Here is a 27,119-nt window from a genome sequence, read left to right as displayed (position 1 = left end):
CTCTGAGATGGAGATGTGGGTTTTCCTTATTGTGGATTAATCAATGGCCATCTTGGATTTTTGGAAAAGACCCCAATGCTCCAATGCTGGGAGAGATTGAAGGCAGGAGGAGAAGAGATATCACCATGGTATCACCATCACAATGTCCTCATGTCCATCACAATGGACATGAATTTAAGCAAACTCCCAGAGATGGTGAAGGACAGGGAAGCCTGGCATGCTGCAGTTTACGGAGTCACAAAGAGTTGGACACGACTTAGTGACTGAACAACAACAATCTTGCATCTGTAGGTGGTTTAGGGCAGTGTGAGGGTGTCAGTCTGGAGCCTGACCCACCCTGTTGTAATGAGAAGCTGATGGTGCGCCAGGAGGATCCTGCGGTGAAGCTGCATGTGATGACCTGCCTGAGTGACTTGGTGGTCCCCAGTCAACAGTGATGCCCTTGGAGTCTTGTTCTATCTTTCACTCTTGATGAGTTTAGCGTGTAGGACTCACAGAGTGAAAGGACTTCTATGGGAAGAATCCCAGTCTAACATCAAACAAATACAGAGGGATACAGAGTGCCAACTTCTGGAATACATTCATGAGTTTTCTTTCATTCATTTGGTCAGTATATGTTGTGGTGGTGGTGGTGTAGTCTCGAAGCCATGTCCAACTCTTTGTGATCCCACGGACTGTAGCCCACCAGGTTTCTCTGTCCATGGAATTCCCCAGGCAAGAATACTAGTGGGCTGCCATTTCCTTCTCCAGGGATCAAACCTGCATCTCCTGCACTGGAGGCAGATTCTTTACTGTCTAAGCCACAAGGGAAGCCCCAGTATTTGCTGAGTATCTACCAAATGCTGGGGTACGTTCTAGACACAGAACATATAGTGGTAAATGAAAGAGACAAAGTCTCATTCTTACAGATCTTACATTCTATTAGGGGGAAACTCATAGGAAACAAATAAGAAATTAATACGGCATATCTGATGGTGGTCATTGCTAGGGGGAAAATAAAACAGCGAGGGGGGATTGTGATGGGGATGGTATGTGATGGGGATTGCTGTTATATATGAGGTGGTCAGAGAAGTCCTTGCTGATGAGGTGATATCTGAGTGAAAATCCTATAGGAAGGGAGGGAGAGAGTCATGCCAGTATCTGAGGGGATGGGAATCCAGGCAGAGGAAACTGTAGGTGCAAAGGCCCTGAGGCAGAGAGTGCTTGGGGTGTTGGAGGAACAGCAAGGTGGCTAATGTGGGTGGAGTGAGTGAACAAGGAGGCAGCGTGGAGACAAGGCCAGGCCAGGCAGGCCAGTTTGCTGTGAGGGTAGTGGCTCTACTCTTGGCGAAAAGAACTACTGGGATATTCTGAGCAGCGAGTGGCCTGATTTGATGAAGTTTTAGAGGATCCCTTTATGCAAGGAGAACACACAGGGATGGGGCAAGCGCAGAACCTGGGAGGCTGGCCAGGAGGAAGCCATAGGGTCCGTCTTGGTCACCACGGTGGTGGCTCAGGCAGGGTACAGGGGTGGCTCCATATGGCAGGGCTAATCCTCTATGAGTTTAAGGTTCCCTACACATCCTTCCAAAAGGAAAGGCTTTGGGGACATGAAAGCAGATGATAAGATACACTGTTCATATAGTGCTCTGGTTGATGTAAACAAATTCAATTCCTCAGCCAGGAGTTAGCAAACAAATGGGGCTAAGGAGGCTGGATTCTGCCATGATCCTGCCCTCGTCTCCAAGTTGCTTTTCCTTATTCAAGACAATCAGGAGAGGCCGAGGGAAAGAGCAGCATGGGTAGAGGAGAGCAGAGAACCACGGGGTTTCCCAGCCTTGGTCTCTAGGGTCAAAACTGACAGTCTAACATAGAACAGCTCCAGCAAATAAGATTCCCGGCTTCCTTAACACAATGACTTCGGCCACAGGCTGCATGTACTCTGCCAGCTTTGGCATTAAGGTCTCCTTGGATCACCCCCAAGCATCCTCCCAGATTAGTGCTCCTGGACTTTAAATCCCTTTGCATTCTGTTTATCCTTTTAGATCAGCTGGATGCATCTGAATTGTGGCATTCAAACACACTGAAGCTACACCCAACCTACCTAATACCTATCTATCTAATGATCTATCTAGGTCTTCCCTGGTGGCTCAGATGGTAAAGAGTCTGTCTGAAATGCAGGCGACCAGGGTTCGATCCCTGTGTTGGGAAGATCCCCTGGAGAAGGAAATGGCTACCCACTCCAGTATTCTTGCTCAGAGAATTCCATGGACAGAGGACCCTGGTGGGCTACAGTCCATGGGGTTGCAAAGAGTTGTACATAACTGAGTGACTAACACTTACTTACTTATCTATCATTTACCTTTTCATCCATCACTTGTCCATTATCTATTTATCTATATTTATTAATCTATTTCAAGCTTTCCCTACCAAACAACCTCTCCAAAACCTCTAAAGACTTGTTCTCAGAACACTGCATATCAAATAACCTCACACAATAGCCATATTTTAACTTGCTTTCTGCTACTTTCTGCCTGGTACAGAGACAATAAAGACACTCCAACCTCCCCTCCACTTTTCACCTCCTTTCTCTCCTCTGGCTGGCGTGGCATCTCCCAATCACCCCCTTCACTCACGAATCCAGCACGTTCATCATTCATCCCTCCCCATCCTTGCGACCCAGGTAACTCTGTCCTCCTAATTGTCCTGACCATATCCTGTTCTTTGAAACTCTTACTTGCATGTCGTGTTCCAGTCCTTTTCTAAATACACAGCTGATCAAAGACTCGGGGGAAGCATGCTGCTCATGACTGGGACTTCCTCTACCAATTTTGTAGGATGTCTCTATGAAGAGGTGCAAGTACGTGTGCTACAGTATAAGGAATAAGGAAGCTTGTTTTCAATCCCAACAATCTGGCCCCTGCCAGTGTTAGGTGCCAGTCTTCAGTTCTGCATAATAAGTGTGCCTTTATGAAGGCAGGAGCCACCTCTTGGAAATCCTCTCACTCACAGAGAAACAAAAAAATCCCTCCTTTTCGGATACATTTTAAACGTGCAAAACAGCAGTATGTTTCTGCTAAGTCACATTTTCGCTAAATGGATAATTGAATGCTGAATAGGAGCTGCTACTCAGCTGCTAACCTGCCGGGTTTCCACACTCACACTCCCAAACTGCCGCCGAGCAATCCCCAGGAGGCAGAAAGCATGACTGATTTTTCCAATAAAGCTACAAAAATCGATAATTCTTGTAGACGGAACACTCACGTCTCTCACCATCTCCAAGTCTCCCTCCCTCTTGCAAACAAGCCTCTGACTTTATCCTGGCGCATGTCACCAATTCTATACCGCCAGGACTCAGCCCGAGTTCTGTTCCAGTTCTGCTGAACGTACCTTTTAGAGAGGCTCTGCAATGCGTCTTGATTTAGAGATGCTAGGGTTTTATGGGGCTCTGGGAAATGTTGTTTAGCTTTTCCGGCGCTCCAATAAGTTCTGATGTATGGCTGTGCATGCCTGCCTGATTAATGGCATGTGAGACAACTTGGAGCTTTCAGAGGTCACCCTGTGTGTACTGAATAATACAGCGCAGAGCCAAAAATACCCTTGGATGAGAATCCTGGCTCCACACAAAGGCAATGGCATCGCCTGCTTTAGTTGACATTGCCTGAGACTTGGTACCTCTCCCTGACTGTGCTTCCAAGGAAAGTCACCTCTCCAAAACATTGCAGGGATAAAATGGGAACCATTTTGGTTTCTTGGTGATTTCTCTGTGCAGTGTCATAGATACCGGCATGAGTAAGAAGGCTGAGAAAACCAGAAGGCTGCTACGCTAGTCTCTGATAGGACTTTCAAGTTCAGGGTAGACTGGCCAGGGGGCGGAGCAGATGAAGCTCCAAGTAACATACGCTATGGAGTACAATGCTGTGGTTGAGAATTTAAATGCCCCCAAAGTCAAGATTCAAAATGATGGTTCCCACAGCAACTACAACTCAGTTCTCTGGTGAATATAAAATTAACTTTATTGCGAAACATGCGGCTCAATTTACACCTTAATATAGTCACGGCAGAGTTACAGTTGCTGTGAGAATGCTAACTCTGAATTGTTTTGAATAATTAATTTAATGAAAAGTTAGTGGAAATGTGAACGCTGAGAGAAAGTCAACTTAAATTTAGGGGAGTTGACCTACAATACCTATGCTGAAGAGCAGTAAGTCCTTTTTGGATTCTGAGTCAGGGAACTCTTTGGCTGGGGAGTGCTGGTAAACCAGAGAACCCCTCATCGCCAAAGAGACACTGTGGCAGGTGGTGACTTTCCCAGGAGGTGAGGGTGGCTCTCTGGTGCCCATCTATTTCTGATTTCAGCTCTGGTCTCCAAAGTAACCCTCTTGTTGCAATTACCTGGGGTCAAAGCAGGTGATCAAACCAGTACAACAGTTCACCTGGTCTCTGTCAAGTAGTCCTGGATTTAGAGCTCAATTTCCCCTGTCTCTGCCAGGTAACACACTGACTATTGCACCTCTCTGAGCCAATTTTCTCACCTGTACGACGCTGATGGCAACATGTGCGCATGCTAAATCGCCTCAGTCGTGTGTGACACTCTGTGACCTCATGGACTGCAGTCTGCCAGGATCCTCTGTCCATGGGGTTCTCCAGGCAAGAATACTGGAGTGGGTTGCCATGGCCTCCTCCAGAGGATCTTCCCGACCCAGGGATCGAACCTGTGTCTCCTATGTCTCCTGCACTGGCAGGTGGGTTCTTTACCACTAGCGCCACCTGGGAAGCCCTGCCGATGACCACACTTTCCACCTAACAAAACTGGTGTGAGGATTCAATGAGAGGAGGTTATGTTTAGAATCTGGCACTGGCCTTGATAAGTGTTATCGGTCAACACTCAATAACTGTTAGCTCTTATTAACATCCAAAAAGTCAATCCGTAAGTTCAAAACATATACAACATCAATTATTTTGGCCTGTCTCCTTATTTCAGCCCAAACAGATTTGGTGTAAGCCTGAGTCTGCTGTTGGGGGGTGATAAACATAGAAATATGAATTGGAAGAAGGTGTCCCAAGCCACAGCATGTCCTCAGTAAAGATACTTGAGGCTGCTTCTACTGAAGTTCTAGAAAACAGTCATCTCTTCCACCAGATGAGTAATTCTCAGCCTTTTTAGGTTACTGCCTCCTTCCCTGTGCATCTGTTTGATTGAATAAAGGGTAAGATTTTCTTCACATCCTCCCAAGGAACCATTTTTCACTCCATTGGGGGTGTTCCTGCACCATTCTGAACATCTGCACTAGTCGACAGGCCAGCATCCCCTGTGTTCAAGCCCTCAAACTCCCAGCTCAGGAGGAGCCCTGCACTCACCCAGCTTCTGTTACTCGCTCTGTATTCCTTCTTCCCCTCCAGCTCTTGACTTTGGAACAGTGGGCTGTTGTTGGCAGCTGAGAAGCACAGTGCTCTCAGTGGCTTTTCACTCTTTGCTCCCCAACTTTTCTTCTCAGAGCTGAGGCGGCCCAGAGGGTCCTTCCCAGGGAATCTCAGGCCAGTTAGCCCTTACAGAGCACCTGCTGTATTCCTACTCAGGGCAGGGCGTCATTTAGGCTCTACCTGGGTAGCATTTTTGCTGCTGGGTGCCAGGGTTGGCCAAACCCAAGGAATTGGCCCTGCCAGAGATCATCTTTCTTAGGAGCCACTGGCAAGAGTTTTAATAGAAAAAGATGAAGTCCCAGCTGGGGAGGAAAAACAGATGAAAAGCAACACCGCCAGCGCACACCCCCCCACCCCCCCCACCACTAGCAATGTGCATTTCTAGATGCTGAAGCCACTCCCGGCTGGCTTTAACTTCTTACTTTCTGTGTCAGCCTCGTGCTGTTCTCAGGGACTCAGCCTCCTTAGGTCTTGGCTTATGGCTTTTTACCTTGCTGCATAACATTTTAATGTCTCCTACAAGACAGGACTTTATAACACTGCAACCATTTGCCTTTACTGCTCAGAAAATATTTTAAGGTTGCATTACTTAGAGTAACCAAACCTCATTGGTGATGGATGTGGAAATTTACATGTCAAAGTAAAGCTGTCCCAGGAAGCTGGGATCACTGACAGGCATTGAAGTGACCTTTTTGTCCCACCAGGTATTTAATTCAACCTGGAATTTCACTCCAGCTTCTCCCAAAACCTGAGTGAGGCTGAAGGGTGAAACTCCAATGGCTGAACTCCCTGTCGACCAGTGCATCTGGCCTCTTGAGCCTCCCTGAATCTGTTTGCACTCAAGAGAAAATTTAACATGAAGGCCAGTACAGTCAGGTAGGCCTGAACTTGCCAGCAGATAAATCTCAAGGGTCACCTGCGCTAACATTTTACACACTGTTGTTGTTCAGCTGCTAAGCCTTTGCGACCCCATGGATTGCAGCACGCCAGGCTTCCTTGTCCATCACCAACTCCTGGAGCTTACTCAAACTCATTGAGTCAGTGATGCCATCCAACATCTCATCCTCTGTCACCCACTTCTCCTCCTGCCTTCAGTCTTTCCCAGCATCAGGGCAATTTGGGCTTTACCAGGTATTGCAACATTGAGGATGCCAGTGGCTACCCTATTTTGACTTTCTAGAATGTCACCCTGAGGGTATGAAGACATAGGTGTTCCCAACAGGGTGCCCCTTAAACTCCCTCAAATGCATATGTGCATATATATTTGAAAAATACAAATGACAATTTGTCTGTATGATACTTTGAGAGGCATAATGAATGGAGATAAAGAGCAGCCCTGGCTGACTTTGAAAGCTTCCATTCTGAACAGCCACGTGGAAAGCACGAATACATTTCTCCCAAGGCAGCAAAAAAGCCATTTCTTCATATACTCAGCTGGAGTCGGGTATATAAAGAAATCATTCTCTTAATTTACATACTTGAAACATATTCAACATTGATTTTGATCTACAGGATGAGCTAAAACACCATGGTTGATTCAGGAGGCACAATCAATTGTGGTGCAGACTAGATCGAGGAGGGGTTTCCACTGCTGTTCTGTAAGATCTTTAGAAGTTTCCATCCCTGGAAAAGGCAAGCTTCCTTTGACTCTAATGAAGAGTCTCCTGATCTGCAGGATCAGATGGGAAGCTGGTGGGTATGACAGCCTTTGTAGTTCCAATGTCAATAAGTCTAGTTATCCCCTCAACACATGCATTTGAAAATGGCCAGGTGTTTCTCTGGTTTTGCATCTGCCTCTGAAGGATGTTCATGGCATGCTCACATGCAGAGTGTGAATGACTGCCATAGAGCATCATGCTGGGAATTGTTCCCAGGAATCAGCAGCACGACCTGAGACAATTTGGAGGGAAGAGCAAGGCAATCTAGAAAACGTAGGCTACTTGTGCTCTGCTGTCCTGGGGTAAAGATCAATAGGTTTACACTGCTATACTGGAGTCTTCTCTCTGGGTCATGCCTGCAAAGCCCAAGGAATTCCCCTGAGTAGAGCAGGACAGACAGCACATATGCCCAAGAAGCCAAGGGGAAGGGGCTGAGTAGGGAGACTGTATAGAAAGCCCTTGAACCCAACCAGTGTCAGAGGGGAGGTGATAACAGTGATAGAGCTCCAATCACAGCTGGCCAGTGTGACTTTCCTGGCTGTTCTCCCCAAGGCAAGAAGATCTTTGTTCCTGTCCCTTGTCCGTGTTTTACATGGCCATTCCCACTAATCCACCGGGGCAAAGAGAGGGCATGCATGGCAGCTCTGTAAGAGAGAGACTTCTCTTCTACCATTAGTAATTCTATCAGACTGAGGAAGAGACAGGGACAGAGGGCCCCAAGCAACATGAATTATTCAGGCACTGCTAGTTAAAACAGGTATCCAGATTCCTGAGGACACCTACTGCGAATGTCTAGGTCTTGAGCTTTTGCAAAAGAAGCGTTTCAGAGCATGGCATTAGACCAATGACCGATGCAGGGCCGTGTTGTAATGGGGGCAGATGTACCATGCTGGGCCTGCCGAGAAGTCAGATGGGCACACACACATGCATGCACACACAGACGTGGACACACTCACACGTACGACAGAAATTAGTTCCTGGCTCGGTTGGCCTATATTGTTGACATTTGGGGCTGAGCTGTCAACTGGAGCAGATGCACAGAAAATCAGCCAAGAAGGCAGCAGAGGAGGCAGTACTGGAGACCCTGTCCATGCTTCTCAAGCGCTGTGTTTGCCAACTGTATAGACTCTGGATTGAAACCAATGAGTCAACCCAGCTGCCTGTGTCCAGTTCTTTCTGATGCTGCTCACTGCGGATCTAGGGGCAAGGGCCTCCTGCCAGCCTCACGGGTTTGTTGTGAGGTTGACTGAGGCAACACAAAGTCTTTTGAGCTCCTTGGAGAAAATTCACCATGTAAGTGCAAAGTATCCCCATTGTATCATGGTAACCAGACTCCTATCAGCTTACACCAGTCAACAGGGGAGCTGGGGTATCACAAAAAGTAGCTGAAGCCGTCCCACTCTCATGGGCAAATGAGGTTTCCTTCTCCACTACTCACCTTGCACTGGAGGTGTCAGGGGCCCCACATGGGGCCCCATTTGGCCCCCAGTCTTGTCTGAATGGCCTGTATGGCATTTTTATAAATTTTGAATTGCTTGCCAATATTTAAACTTTGGGAGGGTATGCCTGCCCCTTTGGATCTCTGGCTTCTATTGAAGAACTGGAAAAATTTGGCAAAACTAAACTTCTATTTCTACATGGCAGCAGTCAGCTAGTGGTGGGTTGTGTCTGTCCTCCATAGACGGGGCCTCTGCTTTCCAGATCATTCCCACTCCCTACCATCTTACACCCTATTTAATGCACTTACATTGCTCTTGCTTCATTCACATAGGGGTGTTTGAGTTCATAACTTCTTTTGCAGATTCTGACCTCCCTTCCCTTCCCATAGCCAACAAAGATGCGGAATGCGTGGTGCGTTCATTCTCCAAATCTAGGCTAAGTCCCCCATCAGGGGAGAGGCCTGCCTAGCAGCTCCTGCTGGGGGGAACCAGGGAGAAAACTTGGTTTCTCCTGCCCCCTCCTCTAGCCACTAATTCCACCTGAAAACTCCACAGTTCTTTTACTTAGAGATGTCCAAGCAGTAATCCAACTAAATTAGATTATAAGCATCTGAAGGTTTTCCTAATAAATAAAAATATAGATACAGCGAGGAGATGATGAGATTTAATTAATGAGTGTTATTTAACGGAACAAACCGTGCCATACACAGAGGATTAAAAGATAAAAAAGGATAGGCGGGAAAATCAAATTTTAATGAGTTGCCATCTTCATTTGATTTAACTAAATGTCTTCCGTTGTTGGAAATATTAACACTTATGAGGGAGTCATTTGTGTGTATCCACACAGTTTGATACCTGACTGCTTCCTTTTATGTAATTACATTGTGTTACAAATGAATTTAAGCTACCATTTGAAGTAGACGGGCTTCTATGCTTACATTGATCTCCTCGGGAAGCTGTGAGCAAGGGATGAGGTTGAAAAGTCAACCAAAAACTATTGACAGAAACACCAGGAGAGGTGTCCCAAGTTAGAAAACAGCCAAATCTCATGCAGTTGAAAAGACAGGGGAGGGCTAGAGCCCCTATGCAAGTCACCTCTTTCCTGCTGTCCCAGGGCTCACACGGAGAGGGAGAGGGGGTGGGTGCTGCAGTCAGCACACAGTAGGTGCTTCATAAATGTTTTGTGATGAATGAATGAATGTAGTCGTCATTGCTCAGCTAGAATCAGAGAGAGGAAGGGCAGGCCCCAGACATGGCATGCAATGATACAGATGTCTCTCATTTATAACACCGACGTTTCTGCAGCTGGCAGTCAGGTCCATCCTGGGCCAATTCTACCTCCCTCCCTATTTTACATGAGCTCCCAGGCTTCTCCTTTCTTAACGGAACAGAATCCAGGTATTCCAAAGAGCTCCTTCTGCAAAAGTGAAGTCAGAGGAGGGGCCCAGACATTGAGCTTGACTCACAAGGTCTAGTGCCCTGGCCTCTCCTTTCCATGCATGGCTGTGTCCTATGCCTACTGCTTTTTTAACTGTTCCCTCCACAAAGACCCAGGGGGGAAACAACAGCCAAGGCACAAAGATGTGCTGTTCATGATTATTAGGTCAGCATCGATGGAATTTCAAGCACTGTGTTAAGGGCTTCACCTATAAGTGAAGTCCCCACACAGTAGGGCATGGCTATTAGTAGTGCACAATTTACAGAAGGGAAAAACCGAGGCTTACCGAAGAGACAGAAATTGCCAAAGTCACCCAATGTGCAAAGCATCTGAAGCTAGGCCTGTTTGATTCTTACATTTAATCCTTCTGCTACATACTTTCCAGGTGGCATAAGTGGTAAAGAACCCACCTGCCAATGCAGGAAACATAGGAGACATGGGTTCAATCCCTGGGTCGGGAAGATCCCCTGGAGGAGGGCATGGCAACCCACTCCAATATGCTTGCCTGGAGAGTCCCAAGGACAGAGAAGCCTGGCGGGCTATGGTCCATGGGGTCACAGACAGTCTGACACTACTGAAGTGACTTAGCACAGCACACACGTTTCCTGACACCAGCCCCACGCTGCAGATGCACGACAGCTACAGCACGAAAGCACTGGCAATAAGCATTCATATGCGGCAGACAGGGAAGACGGCACAGTCTACAGACAGAACACGGGCGCCATTGAGAGTCTGGAGTGGGTGTTGACGCGTATTTTGTGTTTTGAGCTATTTAATTCTGGGTAGACTGTTTTTGGCACTAGGCTTTTCTATGATATGATAACATTTCCTGTATCAGACCCCCAGAGAGTAGGTCTGTAAGTGAACAGATACAGATCTTTCTTGGCTCCATTAAATGAAAATAAAAAGTTAAATCAGTTCATATTCAAAGTATGGGGAGAAGTTGATAGCAGCAGGCTTCGGGGACCCAACTCGACTTGCCTGCATTCCCTGGATTAATAGAAAAAAGTGAGTCTCTCTCACTGCCTGCAACATCTTCAATCTCTCTCCTTATTCACAAGATTGCTATCACCAGCGACATCTGGGCTTCCTGGGCTCACATACACCTCATGTAGAGAAACAATCCCACAGCCTATTGCCGGGATGCTCTCTTGCAAAGCTAAGCCACCACTTGTAAGTTTTGTGTCATTACACAGAGTATGTCTTGGGTGGAGTAGTGTGACCAGTGATTGACAGCTTGCTAACCTGTTGGAATCAAATCAGATACAAATGTTTCCTCTGTGTTTGTGAGGTGATTGTTTTATGATCTTTGGGGGTTCCACCTGTAGATGCTGTTTCTAAATGAGACAGAGCTGTCTGGCAAGCCCTCATGAAGTTAAAGCATAATTTAAAAAATAAAGAAATGCAATTCACACTTATCAGAGCCCATCACTCTGCCTACCACTTTAGACAGATGATGCTGCTGGGCCAGGCTCTAACCAACGTCATTGCTAATTTGACCAGGTGCTGCTGCGGCTGAACTTGGAATTTCTGGACCAGGATCCTCTGCAATTTTAATTCCTCCTGAACAGTGATTGTATGTGGCTTTCTGTCTCTAGAACATTAGTTAACCCTTCCTTTCTCTGGGGTCTGGCAGGACGTAGTTTTTGTGATGTACAGTTTGGGCTGTGTGATACCGGGGGGCATGAAGGATTAGAACACACAATCTCAAAGAGCTATGCCAGAAACTGCTGGAAATCTGCAGTCTAGGGTATATGCAAGCAGTTCTCCTGGTGCATGATTACGAGGAAGGTGGGAGGCCACAGGGGATCTCTGATTGGCAGCTGAGCAGGCTGAAAATGGAAGCCACCCTTAAGATCTGGTTGTGTAGATGTCAGAGGTCCTGAGGGTAAACTGGAATTCAGAGCTATCTGGCCTGTTTAAAGAACCTGTGACTGTTGCTGGGAAGGCAAACTGGTACAACCACTATGGAGCACAGTATGGAGATTCCTTAAAAAACTAGGAATAAAACTGCCATACAATCCCAACAATCCCACTACTGGGCACATACTCTGAGGAAACCAGAACTGAAAAAGACACATGTACCCCGATGTTCACTGCAGCACTCTTTACAACAGCTAGGACATGGAAGCAACCTAGATGTCCATTGGCAGATGAATGGATAAGGAAGCTGTGGTACATATACACCATGGAATATTACTCAGCTATAAAAAGGAACACATTTGAGTCAGTTTTAATGAGGTGAATGAACCTAGAGCCTATTACACAGAGTGAAGAAATTCCAGAAAGAGAAAGACAAATACTGTATATTAACACACATACATGGAATCTATACAACACTCCTACGTACAGAGCAGCAAAGGAGACAGAGACGTAAAGAACAGACTTTTGGATTTAGCGGGAGGAGAGGGTGGGATGATTTAAGGGAATAGCATTGAAACATAAATATTACCGTACATTACATAGTCAGGGCAAGTTTGATATATGAAGCAGGGAACCCCAAACTGGTGCTCTGTGACAACCTGGAGGGATAGGGTGGGGAGGGAGGTAGGAGGGGGGTTCGGGATGGAAGGACACATGTATACCTATGGCCAATTCACACTGATGTATGGCAAAAATTATCACAATATTGTTAAGTAACTATCCTCCAGTTAAAACAAATAAAATATAGAAAAAAAAAGATAAAGGATGTGTGAGCATGTCCCAGCACACCTGGGTCTGCAGAAGGTATCCGAGGATGAACACAGGTGATGAAACAGAAAGGATCCCGTGGTCTGTTCTATAGCCCAGCCCTGGGCTGGGCTTGAGATACAGGAGAGGGGCAATGGGTAAAGAAAGAAGCGCTGTTCTCTCAAAGGAACGTGTTAGCAGCTGATAAATTTCCCCAGGGCGGGAGACCGTGGTGCCCTCTCCTGGGTGTAAACACAGCAGGGCTTCAGTAGGCTGGTTGCTGTGGCTGCCGGCTGGCACACCCCTGGCAGCAGGGGAAGTACTATTTAGTTAAGGGCTCCCCTTAACTAAATTTTGTAGGCAGCCTCATTGAGGAGACTTGAGCCAGAGGAATCTGAATGGGCTAAAGATGAGCATGTGAAACATTCTAGAAATGTTTTGGGGGTGAGAGCAGGGGGTGAGTTTTGCAGGTGGGATGAACCATGATGGAGAAGTGATGCGAATGATTCCTTATTTGTGAGACAGACTTGTAGGGCCTGGGGCAGTGTGGGGTCTGCCAGGCTTGGAAAGGAACCCATGAAGGGCTAGACTGCGGCCCTGTTCTATTTCATGCACATCTCACGTCACCTACTGGTCTCATTTTGATTCTTATCCCAGCTTGCTCGGAAAAGTATATAAACCTCTCTTGAATTATTCTTCACACTTGACACTTGCTGACCAAGGGGAGTCAACCACATCTTCCACCATCTGGGCACAGAAAGAGGGTACTGTCACCACAGACCACAGAAAAAGGTCTTTTATGGAGAGTCCTGCAGTGAAAGCTATGGGAAAACATTGAGTAGGCTTCTGAAGAATCTTAATCGTTGAAAAAACAGTGGCTGGTAGCTTTTAATTACTTTGCAGACTGCTGAAGCCTGTCACTAAGGACCAAGCAGGCCTTCCCCCCTTACTGATTACAATGAGAACATGTTTTTAAAAACAAACACTTTACTTAAAACCAGGGATACTTTTTTAATTAGAGGAAAGATTAACTAAATGCATTTTCTCTTGTAATTTAATCCATTCTAATTATCACGAGAATGTTTATGATAAAATATTCAACTTTCTCCTTACCGCTGTTTCGTGAGGTTTCTTTCTTTATTACTCACGAAGGGAAAGGCTCAGAGATGGTCAATGGTATGATGGCCTCTGCGGGTCTGATCATAATGATACACAGAAATGCACAGTGGAAAGGACGGAGGAAATAATTTTGCTCTCTTGATGATTTTGACCGGAGGGTTTTCAAAAATGATGGTACCATATTTTTCAAAAGTAATAAAGGCAAGTCTTTTAATAAGAGTTTGTGAAATAGAGTGCTAGAAAAGGAGAGGGTTAGTGTAAAAGTGAACCCCATAAGCCAGGCAACTTTGGAGAAAATGCAGAATTTGTTTCTTCCATAAACATCTGGGATACCTGTATGACTCCTGATAACCCAGGAGATGAACCAAGGAATTGCAAAGAATCTCTATATCCAACCCCTGGGTTATGCTCTAAGGAGTCAAGCAGTTGCAGCCTGGGAATTAACTGGGCTGAAAAGAGACAGACAACCAGTGAGAATCTTGAGTCTCTGAGAAAAGCATGTGTGTTACTCAACTGAGTCAGAGTTGAGGCTCCTGGATTATTCTGTGAACAGAGCCAGGCAAATAGAATCTTAGAACCCAAGAGTCATGAGGAATGAGAACGAGTAAGAAAAGCTGAGAACCAGGACAAAGTGTCCTAAGACACACTGACCTGGCAGCGTCCTCAAACGTGAGAAATATCAGATTTCTTCTTAAAGGAGAACAGATCCCTACCATAGGCCTCAAGAATATGTCTGTGGTCCCTAGCAGGAGAAATGCTAGCTTAAAGAATTGACGTTTTACCCTCTTCAAATAATAATAGAACTCCAAACTAATATTTTGGGGAAAAGTTGGTTTATTTTCCCCTTTTGAACTATACGTATGGGAATAAAGGAAACCCAGCATTAAAAATAAATTCTCATAGATCTCTTGGCTATCCCAGGATATGTCCAAGAGATCTAGGTTGGAGAAACTGGTTGAAAATAGCAAACTCCAATTTCACAATCAGGCTATACTAACATAGGATATTCAGATATTTGATTTCATGTTTGAACAACTGGGCTGTTTGGTAAAATAAGCAGGTTCAATTCCAGGTAAGAGAGGCAGCTTGTCTGTTAAAACCAGATGCCAGCAAGTTATAGAACAAACCTTTGTTTGGGAAATGGATAGTGGGTGGGTAGCTGCTACGTTCAACATGCTGCTAACTGCTTGATGGATTGGAGGCAGATGTGTGAGAGGGAGATTGAAGGTAGCAGAAATGTCTTAAAGGGAAGTTGATTCTGATAATTCTCCCTTGTGCTCATTGGTACTAGATAAGGATGGTGATGATGGCGAATGATGATGATGTTAACCCATATTTACTTGGCTCGTACATTATGACAGGTGCTGTGCCAACTATTTTACATATAACCCATATGTGTTTGAGGTTTGAGGAAGGTCGTCTTCATTATTCTCCTTTTATAAACAAAGAAACTGAGGCATACAGAGGTCGGGAAATTTGCTAGGATTTGATCTCAGGTTGACTGAACCAAAAGACTCTGTCTTAAGCACTTCATCATCACGCTTGCATTGCCCCCAAACCAAGTGAGGTGGCTATAGTCAGATGGACCTCTACTAACACAACCTTGTTTTTATTAAGAAAGACAAATGTATCCAAAGAAAAAAATACAGATGACTAATAGGCACGTGAAAAGATGCTCAACATCACTAAATATTAGAGAGATGCAAAGCAAAACTACTGTGATGTACCACTTCACACCATTCAGAATGGCCATCGTGAAAAAGTCTACAAGAAACCAAGTAACAAATGTTGGAGAGGTGGGGAGAAAAGGAAACTCTCCTACACTGTTGGCAGGAATATAAGATGGTGCAGCTAGTATGGAAAACAGTATGGAGATTCCTTGAAAACTAAAAACAGAATTAGGCATCATTCAGCAGTTCCACTCCGGAGCATATATTCAGACAAAACTATATTTCAAAAAGATTCATGCATCCCTATGTTCACAGCAGCACTATTCACAACAGCCAAGATATGGAAGCAAGCTAAATGTCCATGGACAGACGAATGGATAGAGAAGATGTGGTACAAATATACAACAGAATACTACTCAGCCATGAAAAGAATGAAATAATGCCATCTGGAGCAAAATGGACACAACTAGAGATTATCATAGGAGAAGGCAGTGGCACCCCACTCCAGTACTCTTGCCTGGAAAATCCCATGGATGGAGGAGCCTGGTAGGCTGCAGTCCATGGGGTCGCTAAGAGTCAGACAGGACTGAGCGACTTCACTTTCACTTTTCACTTTCATGCATTGGAGAAGGAAATGGCACCCTACTCTAGTGTTCTTGCCTGGAAAATCCCAGGGACGGGGGAGCCTGTTGGGCTGCAGTCTATGGGGTTGCACAGAGTCGGACACGACAAGCGACTTAGCAGCAGCAGTAGCAGAGATTATCATATTTAGTAACTAAGAAAGATAAAGACAAATAATGTATGATATCACTTATATGAGGGAATCTGAAATATCACACAAATGAACCTATCTATGAAACAGAAACAGATTCACAGACATAGAGATCAGACTGGTGCTTGCAAAGGGGTCAGAGGATGGGGGAAGGGAATGGAGTGGGAGGCTGAGGTTAGTTGACTTAAGGTATTAATTTATATAGAATGGAGAAACAACAAGGTCCTACTGCATAGCACAGAGAACTATATTCAATACCCTATGATAAACCAGAATGGAAAAGAATATTTTAGAAAGGAATATATACATATATATGTGTGTATATAACTGAAACACTTTGCTGCACAGCAGAAATTGACATAACACTGTAAATCAACTAGACTTCAGTAAAAAAATTTTTAAAGAAACATAAATATAAACCATATAAGGAAGTGTTTGAATGCCGAGAAGGATTCTCTAGGTAAACCAGATATAAATTGAGACTGAGATGAACAGATAATCAGACAGACTAATAAAAAGCAGCACTGACTTCAACAATTCGACCGTGTGTCATCATTGAAACCAACACTCTGCTGTATCTATCCCTTTAATGTAAAGTATGTATTATGGGAATCTACCTGGAGACCCTCCCTGACCTTACAGAAGAGAAAGATTTGATTGTGCTGAAATGGACCATTCCATTTGATGCACATACATTTGCATCAAAAGTAATAAATTTCTGGAGATGGACAGGTCCTTAGAGATCACCTCATCCAAGTGTGTTCTAAATCCAGTCAATCACATATTGAATTTGTGATATTTGCAATATCTGCACTGTTATTTACTTAATATTTTTTTTACAAATTTACTCAGGCCTAATATCACTACCTGCTTCTGCCACATCCCTAAGCAATAATGCCCGTATAATTGTGAGTTTGATGAGCTAGTTATGGTTTTCCTAATACTTCTGTTTTAACAGCCATGCGTAATCAGTCAATAAAATATACTTGCACACCAACAGAAAGCATCTCATGTTTATGGATAGTGATGTAGTCAACCCCCTCACTGGTCTCAGGAAGAAACTGAGGCCAGAAGGTTGGGTGACTTCTCAAGGGCATCCAGAATGTTCGTGGCACAGCCAAGCCTAGAACACAGATCTCCTCTGTCAATTTATTCTTCATGACACCATGATGAATCAGAGAGCAAGTGATGAGTAAATGTCCATCATGAACATCCTATGGAATTCATCACTCTGGGGCCCTCTTTGTGTTCCCTTTCCCTTTAATATAAAGTCTTGAGTGCATACTGTGAGCCCAAGAACCATAGACTTGGAAGAAATGCTGATTCTCTGTAAAAGTTGAAGCGACCAAGCTCTCATTACATACACTCAGGGAGGGCAGCTCAGGTTTGCTATAGCTCTTACTCTTTGATGTTCTCCTTTCTTAGAATCTGGAATCTCTCATGCTAACGCTCACTCTGTTCTGAGAGTTCAGAACTGTTTTTAGTTCTTTGCTTTTATGAAGGCAGTAACTCCTTGTATCATGCTATCTCCTTGTTGGGTCTAGCCTTGTCCCTGTGGGCCACACAACAGTACATCAAGGGACCCTCTGAAATATGAAGGGGATGGTACAAGGAATGTTCCAACTACTATCTCTTCACAGATCTAAAATTCCAAGACTTCTTTGCCTCTTTTCTTTTTTGATGGGACCTCCTTTTCTGCTGGGGCATATATTACTAAATCACATAGGAAGTAATACAAAAGAAAGTTTACATTTAAACTAGAGGATGGTTGAGCTATAAAACTAGTGGGAGCTTTGTGGCTACCTTTCCCCCAAAAGCTCCTCTTCAACATCTAGGCCAAGAAAGTAAACACTTTCAGCAACCCATCTCACTACTTGTAAGGCAGTTTTCTTCTTTTATTTTTCCTTTCATTTTATTCCACTTTTTACAGTGAGCTGAAAATGGGTTCCCATAATCACTACCACCAGGCCCTTGTTCTGAGTTTGGGTAGGAAACCTCGGCAGACTACCTGAACAGACTCAGAGATAACTTCTGGGCACGTGGTGATTCCTGATCTTCAGTGAAAAGGCTCACATTCTGGCCAACGTGTAAGCGGAAAAAAAAAAGCAGAGGAACATCCTCTCCTCTCTGCTGTCCCTAGTCTTAAATGGTAAATAATCATCACTTTAGGTTTTCACTTCAAAAAAGATGGGAGATCCTAGGACAGGTTCCAAGAAGGGCTCCAGGAGGAACAGGCTAATGAGCAAATCAGAGAATTAGCTGCTTCCGCAGATCCTATAGGAAGGATGGCACCACAGTGGCAAATTTTATCTCAACTTGATATCTCATTGTAGAGTCATGAAAGCTCAAATGTTGAAGGATAATAGCTACAAGGAAAAAAAAAGTTTCTACAACTAGAATGAAGCTGGAATGAGATGCAGAAGCAGCTGTACTGGTCTGAAGTTGCTTCATTTCGACAGTCGTCTCCTTCCCGACCGTTCCCTGTAGCACCGAAGTTCTCTGCCTCCTGGACTGTGACCCTGTCTATTCCTGGTGACAATCACTTAATCAGCATATCAGATTTTCGCACGGCTGGTTTTACCTTGGGTAAAGATTCATTTTCCTTATTAACATCGCAAGAACCTAGTTCTTTCCCCAACCAATTAAAGAGGAAAAATAGAAGGGCCCCAGTGCGATCGAGGGAAAAGAAAACTGATGTGACTTGTGTTCCAGGGGCAGGCTATTCAGCCCCAGATGGTTCTGGGAATCCAGTCCTCATGATTCTGAAATGCAGCTGGAGGTCAGGACCACATAGACAAAATAAACAGGCTAGAATAACCATTATAGACATTGCTTGCTACCCAGATATCAAGGAATTCACGTAGGGTTGGAGCCTAGTGCCAATGGATTTATTCTGTGCACATGTTAGCTTGTATTATTTCAAGTGGGTGTCTGGACAGCTGACATTCAAGAGATAATAGTGACTATCTTCAATTAGCATTTTGCTTTCCTCTTGCAATCTCCAGTAATAAGAACACTGGTCTCTCCCTGTATTCTGCCCCACTATTCTGTTTGCAAAACATGTTAACGTTTACTCTATTTCTTTATAAGAGATGTTTATCTGACTCTACTCTAGCTCACAGAGACTTCTGACCTATTCTATGGTTCCGTTATGCCCTGGTGTTATAGATTTTGAATGGACTTCTGAGGTTAAATCCTCAGTATTAATAAGAGGCAGGCAGGGGAGGGGTGGCAGGTGATTGGAAAAACAACCCATTTTAGGATTAGGCTTAAAGAATGAAACTATTCTCACCACATAATGTGCTTTCCGATTTATTCATATGCATAAACTGCCGCCTATTCAAACATTGCTAATATATTCTAAAGATATACAGGGATTGCAGTTGGTCTGGATTCAGTACCTATTTCTCACCAGTGCAGTTCTGTAGATTTTAGCCATCCTCTGTTTCTAACTTGTTAGAGACAGAGTAAATTCATTGCTTGGTAGAATCCAGCCTAGGATTGGTTAAGCTAGCTCTACTGGTTAATGCTGAAATGTGAAAACTTGTATTTAAAATTTCAGTGATATGTATTAAATATCCAAATACAATTGGGTTGCAAAATTATAGAAATGCATTTGACCAATTATGAATAGATTCTGGTGATTCTAACTTGACTGAGCTGTGGAGGCTGTGCTTTTATTCTCATCCCGCCCCTCCCCAAGCCCAGCATCTATCTTCTCGCTTCCTTCAGTAAAATACATGTGATACACGAGGACTGATGTGAATTGTTTAGCCGACTATTTGCAATGACCCTAAGAAAACCGTTGCACCATGACCTTTTGAAAACAAACCACAGACAACCCAAAGTCCCCCAACTCTAAGCACCCACTGCTTTGTCTTACCCCAAACCTGCCAATGCCTTTTTTGTAGACTAGGTGCCATTTCATTCTTGTTTATTTTCTATTTTCAAAACACAGCTTTGGAGGCTCTTTTTGAAAGGAACCAAAAAGCCTCGCTTTCCTTTCTGACTGTCAGTATCCCTGAGGAGGAGGACTGATTCTGGGCTTGTAAATTGTGGCATTTACTTAAAGTGAATTGACAGGAGTGTCTGCTCAAAATAAAAGCCTAGAACTCCATGATACAGCTCTGGGGGCAGGGGTTGAAAAGCAAAAGGCGCAATTACGTGTGTACGAACACCTCTAGATTTTGAATAGCAAGTCTCACCAAACCAAGGTATGCTTGGCTTTTTTTGAGCAAAGCCCCAGCAAACATATTAATAAATCTATGAGGAGATGGCACAGATCCTACTAAGAAAACCATAGAGCCCTAATTTCTCACAAGGACAGACACTGGTGATAAAGACCTTTATAACTTAAGTAGTACAAGCTCATGAAGTCACGCAAGATCATAATTCTCAAGGAGAAACCTTCCTTGGATGTCACTAGCTTCATTGGGGGAGCTTTACTTGGCGTATTAATCTGCATCTTTCTCTGTCTCTCAAGAGGTCATGGTGATGTGAAATTTGAACCAAATGCTTCAAGTAGCAAGAACCCCTTTCTCTAATTCATCTCGCCCGAAGGGCTAGCTAGAATCATCTCCTGTGCTCTGCTGCCGGCCGCATCCTCACCATCTTCTATGAGACTCAAGTTACCATCTTCCCATCTCATTTTCAAAGACCACAGAGACATGTCCATGCCACGGTTGTTTTCTCTCTCCTCGTTCTCTGTGACATCTGGACCTTTCCCTTTCTCTTGGCCCCTGATGTCCTTCAAGTCACATTTGGTGTCCTTTCCCTAAAATGAGTTGCTAACCCTCTTCTCTTTTTCTCCTCTCTCTACCCAGACTGGTGCAACTCTCCAATTCAGGGGTGGGCCAGTTTTTTTCCACTATGTTTTGCACCAGACAACAAAGGGCTTCGCGGACCACGCTGCAATTACTCAAGGCCAAAGAGCGGTGCAGAAGCTGACAATACATCGAACACGTGGTGGTGCTGCCCTCAACTAACACCTTGTGTAATGGACACTGAAATTGAAGTTTCAAATAATTGTCATGTGTCAGGAAATATTTTTCTTTCAACCCTTAAAAAAATGTGACAACTATTCTTAGCTCAAAAGTCACAGAAAAACAGGCAGCAGGCTGGATTTGGCCCCCTTCAGCCTAGGGTTTTTCCAAGCTTCACTCTGATCCATCAGCACTGTGAGCTCTTCCCAGAGTAGAGATGGGTTGTAGGATAGAGAGGGCCAGTAGGCATCCTTGTGGGATGCTAAACTCTTGGCAGATGGGGGGTGGGGGGAAAAGGGGAGGTTGAGGTTGGATTGCGTAAACTGAGGGAAAGTGGGATTTTCCATCTAAAGGTTATTGGTTGGCAAGAGCTCTTTTGGGGAGAAAGACTGAGGGCAATGGAGGTATGGGGGGAGAGTCTGTATTTACATCACACCAAGCATGCAAAAGTATTTCAAGAGGAGCACCTCTAAAGAGCAGGAGCTATTGGTAATGATTTTAAACTGTCTGGATATTGGGCTGTACACATCCTTCCTCTGAGAGCCTTCTGAATTTTCCCCCAGACTCTGCAGGGAACTGTAAATGAAAGCAGCTGCAGGAGGGGAGGGGGGCATGGGGTCTGGAGCATCATTGAGAGATTGCAAAAACAATTCACTGCCAACAGACTGTCCCGGCAGGGTCCCAGTGCTACGGTCATGGCCTGGATAGGCACGCTGCCCCCTCTGATACCCAATTAGATGGAATTAGGGGAAACCAAATGCAAAGAGCACTTTATCTCTGCTTGACCACCCAAATGAACAGCATGGGAAACTGAGTCTGTTCTCATGAGTCAGCCCTGGACCAGCTCCTAATCCTGCCTTTTACTCCAGGTGCCTGAGGTCTTGAGGTTAGGGCAGATGGGAGGGCCCCCAACTCAATGGCTAGAATCAAAGGTAAGTTCAAGAAACCAAGTTAGTAGTTCGGATGGGAACTTCTCTGAGAGTGTCCATGCCAGCCAGTGGCTTCAGCCAGACTTGGCATGAAATCAACCCTAGATCTGACTTAATTAAATAACAAATGCAAAAAAAAATGCTAATCCCAACTGTCTAAGAGATGTAGAAAGCCAGAGGGCAATCACTCCCATCTCCTCAATTAAAGGGATAAGTGGTATAATGAAGCCAGTTTTGTCCTACCCCAAACCACAATAATGACAAAAAAGAAACCAAAATGGAAGAAACTTGAGAACTACTACTTCTTAGCAAAGAAAATGACCTGTAGAGACATATTCTTGGTCATGAAGCTTATATAGAGATGTGGCTGAGTGAGAATGAAATGGGGTCAAAGGAGAAGACATTTATCAGTGGTGGTAGTGGTAGGCAGGAGACCAAAGGCAACGTTTTTGTCTTGGGACAGCAAGAGGATGCTCAAACTTATTACAACTGGTACCTGGTTACCCAGGAAACCTGGGAGTCCAGCCTGCATCCAACCTGATCTAAAAGAAGTGAGTTCCATTGTTGCCACCAAGCAAGGATCCAGTGATCCAACCAGCTGGGAGGATATTCAGAAAGGGGAGACCTGCAGATTGCAGTTACTTGGGGTACTTAAAACCTCCAGGTCCTGACAATTTCCCATGCGTGTGCATTTCTCTCTCCCCCTGCTCAGTAATTTGGATGGGTTTTCGTATCTAATCTGGTCCCTTTCCTCCCAATCTGGAATTCTGGGAAGCAGGGAAAATCTCTTCCGATCGGGACCATGCTTTTCCCTTCCCTATGCCCCCGGGAGATTTGAGAGGCAGCAGGAAGCATTGTGTCCCTGAGGGAACAGCCGGTTGCAACGCGCGACCATCACTATAGATCTACGGTTTATGAAAATAAAGCAATATGTGCCTGTTTCGGTGCCTGCCGTTTGCCTACCAATGGTGCAGTGTTCACCATTCCAGCCCTCTCGGCATTCACATTTGCCATCTTTACAGGTCCCGTGCTCAATGCAGCGGGGGTGGCAGACGCGCTGGTCGCAAGCTGCGCCTGTCCAGCCCTCTTCACAGCGGCAGGCTCCCCCGATGCAGACGCCGTGAGTGCCACAGTCTACTGAGCACACTTCTGGAAGAAAAACAATGATTACAGCTCAACACCACCTCCGGTGAAACCCTCCATGGGAGGCCAGACCACAAACATGGCCCGGGTCCCTGGAACTGGCCCAAGGCTCATGTCATCTTGGGCAGCCTGTCTCTCCACTGGCTGGTTCATTCATGGTTAGGTAATTTCTAGAGCAGTGTTCTCAGAGGGAGACCCCTGGACATCAACCATCAGTTGGGAACTATGTAGAGATGCAACTTCTTATGCCTTGGTTGGTCCTCCTGGCTTAGAAACGCAGGGAGTGAGACTCAGAAATTTGGTTCACTATGTCCTCCAAGTGTTTCTGATGCACGCTGAAGTGTGAGGACCACGGTTCTAGGGCGGGACACTATCCCAGGAAGAGGTCAGACACTGCCCATCCGGTTTGGCAAAGCTCCCTGGGAGGTGCCCACCTGAAAAGATACCCATGGAGCCTGACTCCCTGGCCAGCTGGGATGTCTTTCCCTGTTGAGAGCCTGCCATGCCCCAAAGCCAGTTGGGGCCCCACAGCAGCTCCATCCACACAGGAGGACGGCAGACCCAGCTGTCACCCAGAACAGCCTCGTGGTGGCCATCGGGACCGCTCTAACTCTGCTGCGTTTACACAGCTTCTTTCTCAAAGGAGCTCAAAGTCTTTTGTGGTTGGGGAGGAGACAGACAGACAGATATGCACTCTGGCGTTCCAGACCTCTCACTCGAGGACAAGCACGTGCCAGACACTCATCCTTACAACAGACTACGGAGGGAGGTGTGGCTCATCAGGCCCGGGGAGGGGAAACCACACCAGGAGGGTCAGTGACTCACTCCAAGTCACACAGCAAGTCGGCTGCACAGCTGGGCCTTGGATCTAGGGCTGCCCCACCCTCCTCATCCTCTGTAGCACTTGGCCTGGGCTACTAGTCTCAGAATTGAAGCCAGAGACCAGTGGCCTGAGAAGACACCCAAAATAGCCCATTTTAATGGAATCTTCCTTTTTTTTTTTTACCTTCTGGAATGAAATATTCAGTTCTTTCCCATTGTAGCAAAGCTTCACAGAGGTTCCCTTTCTGATTGCCATGGCAATCTGACAGCTGTCTGACTACTCACAGGAAGGGGGTGGAAAGATGATGGCTTGCTTGGATAGGTGCTGTCAGTGTGAATGGAACCATTCTTGGAGAGGTGGGGACTGGCCTGAACTGTTGAACCGTTCCATTTTAAGGTCACGTGGGTGGGAAGACACGTACTCTTAATTTTAGGAAAATAAAGTGTATGGTGCAACTTCATTATTTTCCTGTCACTAGAGTATTGCAGAGCTTTATAACATGTTCACCCAGGACCCCGAGGGAGCCTCTTTTCTGTTTTATAGGACATTCCATTCAGTTTGTCTGGGACTGAATTGTTCTGTTTTGTTTTCTAGTACCTTTAGGGAGTGTACATAAGAAAGCTCTGATGCAAATGGAAGCATCCCTCCCGGCCCCTCATCCATTTGCAGTGATGAAACCAACAAGGCACAAGAACCTTTGTGGGATTTGTTTGTGTTTCTCAAGGATCAAAGACTTCAGGGCTGAGAACAGAGTAAGAGAGGTACTATGCAACTGACTAAAGTCCCTCCCTCCCGAGCTAAGTACAGAGAGTTGATTCCCATCTGTGTGGGCTCATGGAAGGAACACAGGGTGTCAGCATTGGGGAAGTGAGGAGGAAACCTCTTGACTTACCGACGGAGCAGTCGGGACCCATCCAGTTGGGATCGCAGCTGCAGAGGCCAGTATCTGGGAGGTACGTGCCGTGCCCACTACACTGGTCTGGGCACTGGACCCTCGCCAGCTCACAGTTGAGACCACCCCAGCCAGGGCTGCAAAGGCATTCTCCATTTACACAGACCCCATGGCTGGAGCACGTAGGATCCAAGCAATCAACTGAAAAAAAACAGAGGGGAAAAGTACTGATCACTCATGGGGGAGGGGACATGAAACAGCAGTTGAGAGCTGAACGGACCAGGGGTTCACCAGTTCCTATCCACCTGCAAGAAAATGGAGCAGCCCCAGTATGAGTTATGTGGCCCTTTGAAGAAGACCCATACAGAATGAAAGATTTTGATTTGTTAAAACACTACAGCTCAAACTTGAAGAGAATGTAAAGGAAAAAGGGAGATTTCTCAAGCAGAATTAGAGGAACTGAATACAGACTTGTGTCATCCAACTTTGAGAGCTTTGTAAGGTTATAAGTAATAGTATCTTAACTGAATCACATCGGGGCTTCTGAGACTAGACCATGAATGCTGGTGATATCTTTACATGTATCACCAAACCCAATCATCACCCACCACTGGAAAGAAAAGTAGAGAGGCTCAGTCTAACTTCACTAATACTTGACTTCAGAAGGTACCAAAAGATGAAAAAGAAAACCAGTGAGACTCATGCATGAGTCACTTTCCTAATTAAGTTTCACTTAGGATAAGTCTAAAATTAGTGTTCACTCTCTGAGCACATATCTACCCAAGAAGTTAGTAAATGTACAGGATGGAAGAGGAGAAAGTGGTAGTCGCTCAGCTGTGTCTGACTCTGCAACCGCATGGACTTGCCCCGCTTCTCTGTCCATGGGATTCTCCAGGCAAGAATACTGGAGTGGGTTGCCATTTCCTTCTCCAGGGGATGTTTCCAACCCAGGGAACGAACCTGGGTCTCCTGCATGTAAAGGCAGAGTCTTTACTGTCTGAACTACCAGGGAAGCCCAGAGAAAGTGAAGCTGGGTCTGGAAATGACCCCAAAGGGGTAATCTTCCTACACAGTCATGAGCGGACTGGATGGGCCAGTCTCCGGCTGTGTCACTGACCTTTCCACAGACGAATTAATGGTCAGATTCTGGTCACTGTTGTTCTGGCCAGTTTCATGGTCTGATTGCTTGGCTATCTCAGTAATCAGAGCGGATATACACCCAGTACTAACTTGAAGATTATTACTCTGGAATCAACTCAGAATGAGGAGAGGAATGAGACGCAACGGCCACTTCTCAAGGACAGGACTTTTTGTATGAGAATGTGACCCCAAACTAGGACATCCATCTAGCTTGTGGAGTGCAAGTGTTAGTCACTCGGTCATGTCTGACTCTTTGCAACCCCATGAACTGCACCCCTTCATGCTCCTCTGTCCATGGGATTCTCCAGGCAAGAATACTGGCATGGGTAGCCATTCCCATCTCCAGGGGATCTTCCCGACCCAAGAACCCCATATTGTAGACAGATTCTTTACTGTCTGAGCCACCAGGGAAGCCAAGCCCTCAGGGAAACCCTCTTCCCCCCTCTCCATTTAGCTTACAGGTAGGTAAACACAGCTTTTCAAAGGAAGACCAGCTTCCTTAGGTATTCCTAGAAATTGATGCAGTGGCTTCTGGAGGAAAGAACACTGCACACTGCGGGGCTTGAGTGGTGAACAGTGATCTCGCATGAGGCTTAGATGTGGCCTTGTGGATCATGGCAATGGGGGGAGGGTGTCTTATGATCTTATTTGACTAAGACATACATTTCGCTCATGTTAACAGCTTGGAAATCAGGTCTGTTGGCATAGATTAAATTATTTGCTTCTGCCATCATCTGGGGGCACAGCCAGCTTGAGATCACTTAAACCCTTTTCTTGAGGTTTTCTGGGCCACGTTGATAGGGTAATTCAGTCCCTTGTATGAATGTGTGCCATCTTGTAGTTCAGATGCTCAGAGAAGATTTTGATTTCTCTCTTTTCCCAGTGCCAAGACTGAAATAAGGTTTTTGTCCTCTAAATAGCTCACCGTGACATTCAGATGGGGTTCCAGCTTTCTGTAGTGTAGTAGCTCTTTTTCTTTCTTATGATATACAAAGTAATGGTGTTATTTTAAAACTGATGGTACATCAGCGCCAAATATGG

The 27,119-nt window shown here is 45.4% G+C and overlaps 1 protein-coding gene across 1 annotated transcript in view; it reads right to left on the bottom strand.

Moving 5' to 3' along the window:
• Positions 1 to 27,119, bottom strand: part of TENM2 (teneurin transmembrane protein 2) — a 423,997-nt gene that overhangs the window by 137,554 nt on the left and 259,324 nt on the right. The window contains exons 10-11 of the mRNA XM_069592738.1: positions 24,939 to 25,139; positions 23,044 to 23,229 (exon numbers count right to left, since the gene is read on the bottom strand). Of these exons, the coding sequence (XP_069448839.1) occupies positions 23,044 to 23,229; positions 24,939 to 25,139 (387 nt within the window). The remainder of the gene's footprint in view (positions 1 to 23,043; positions 23,230 to 24,938; positions 25,140 to 27,119) is intronic.

This window comes from Ovis canadensis, chromosome 5 (genome assembly GCF_042477335.2).
Source record: "Ovis canadensis isolate MfBH-ARS-UI-01 breed Bighorn chromosome 5, ARS-UI_OviCan_v2, whole genome shotgun sequence".
In the NCBI taxonomy this organism is placed as follows: Eukaryota; Metazoa; Chordata; class Mammalia; order Artiodactyla; family Bovidae; genus Ovis; species Ovis canadensis.
This window is presented reverse-complemented; position numbering and strand designations above follow the sequence as displayed.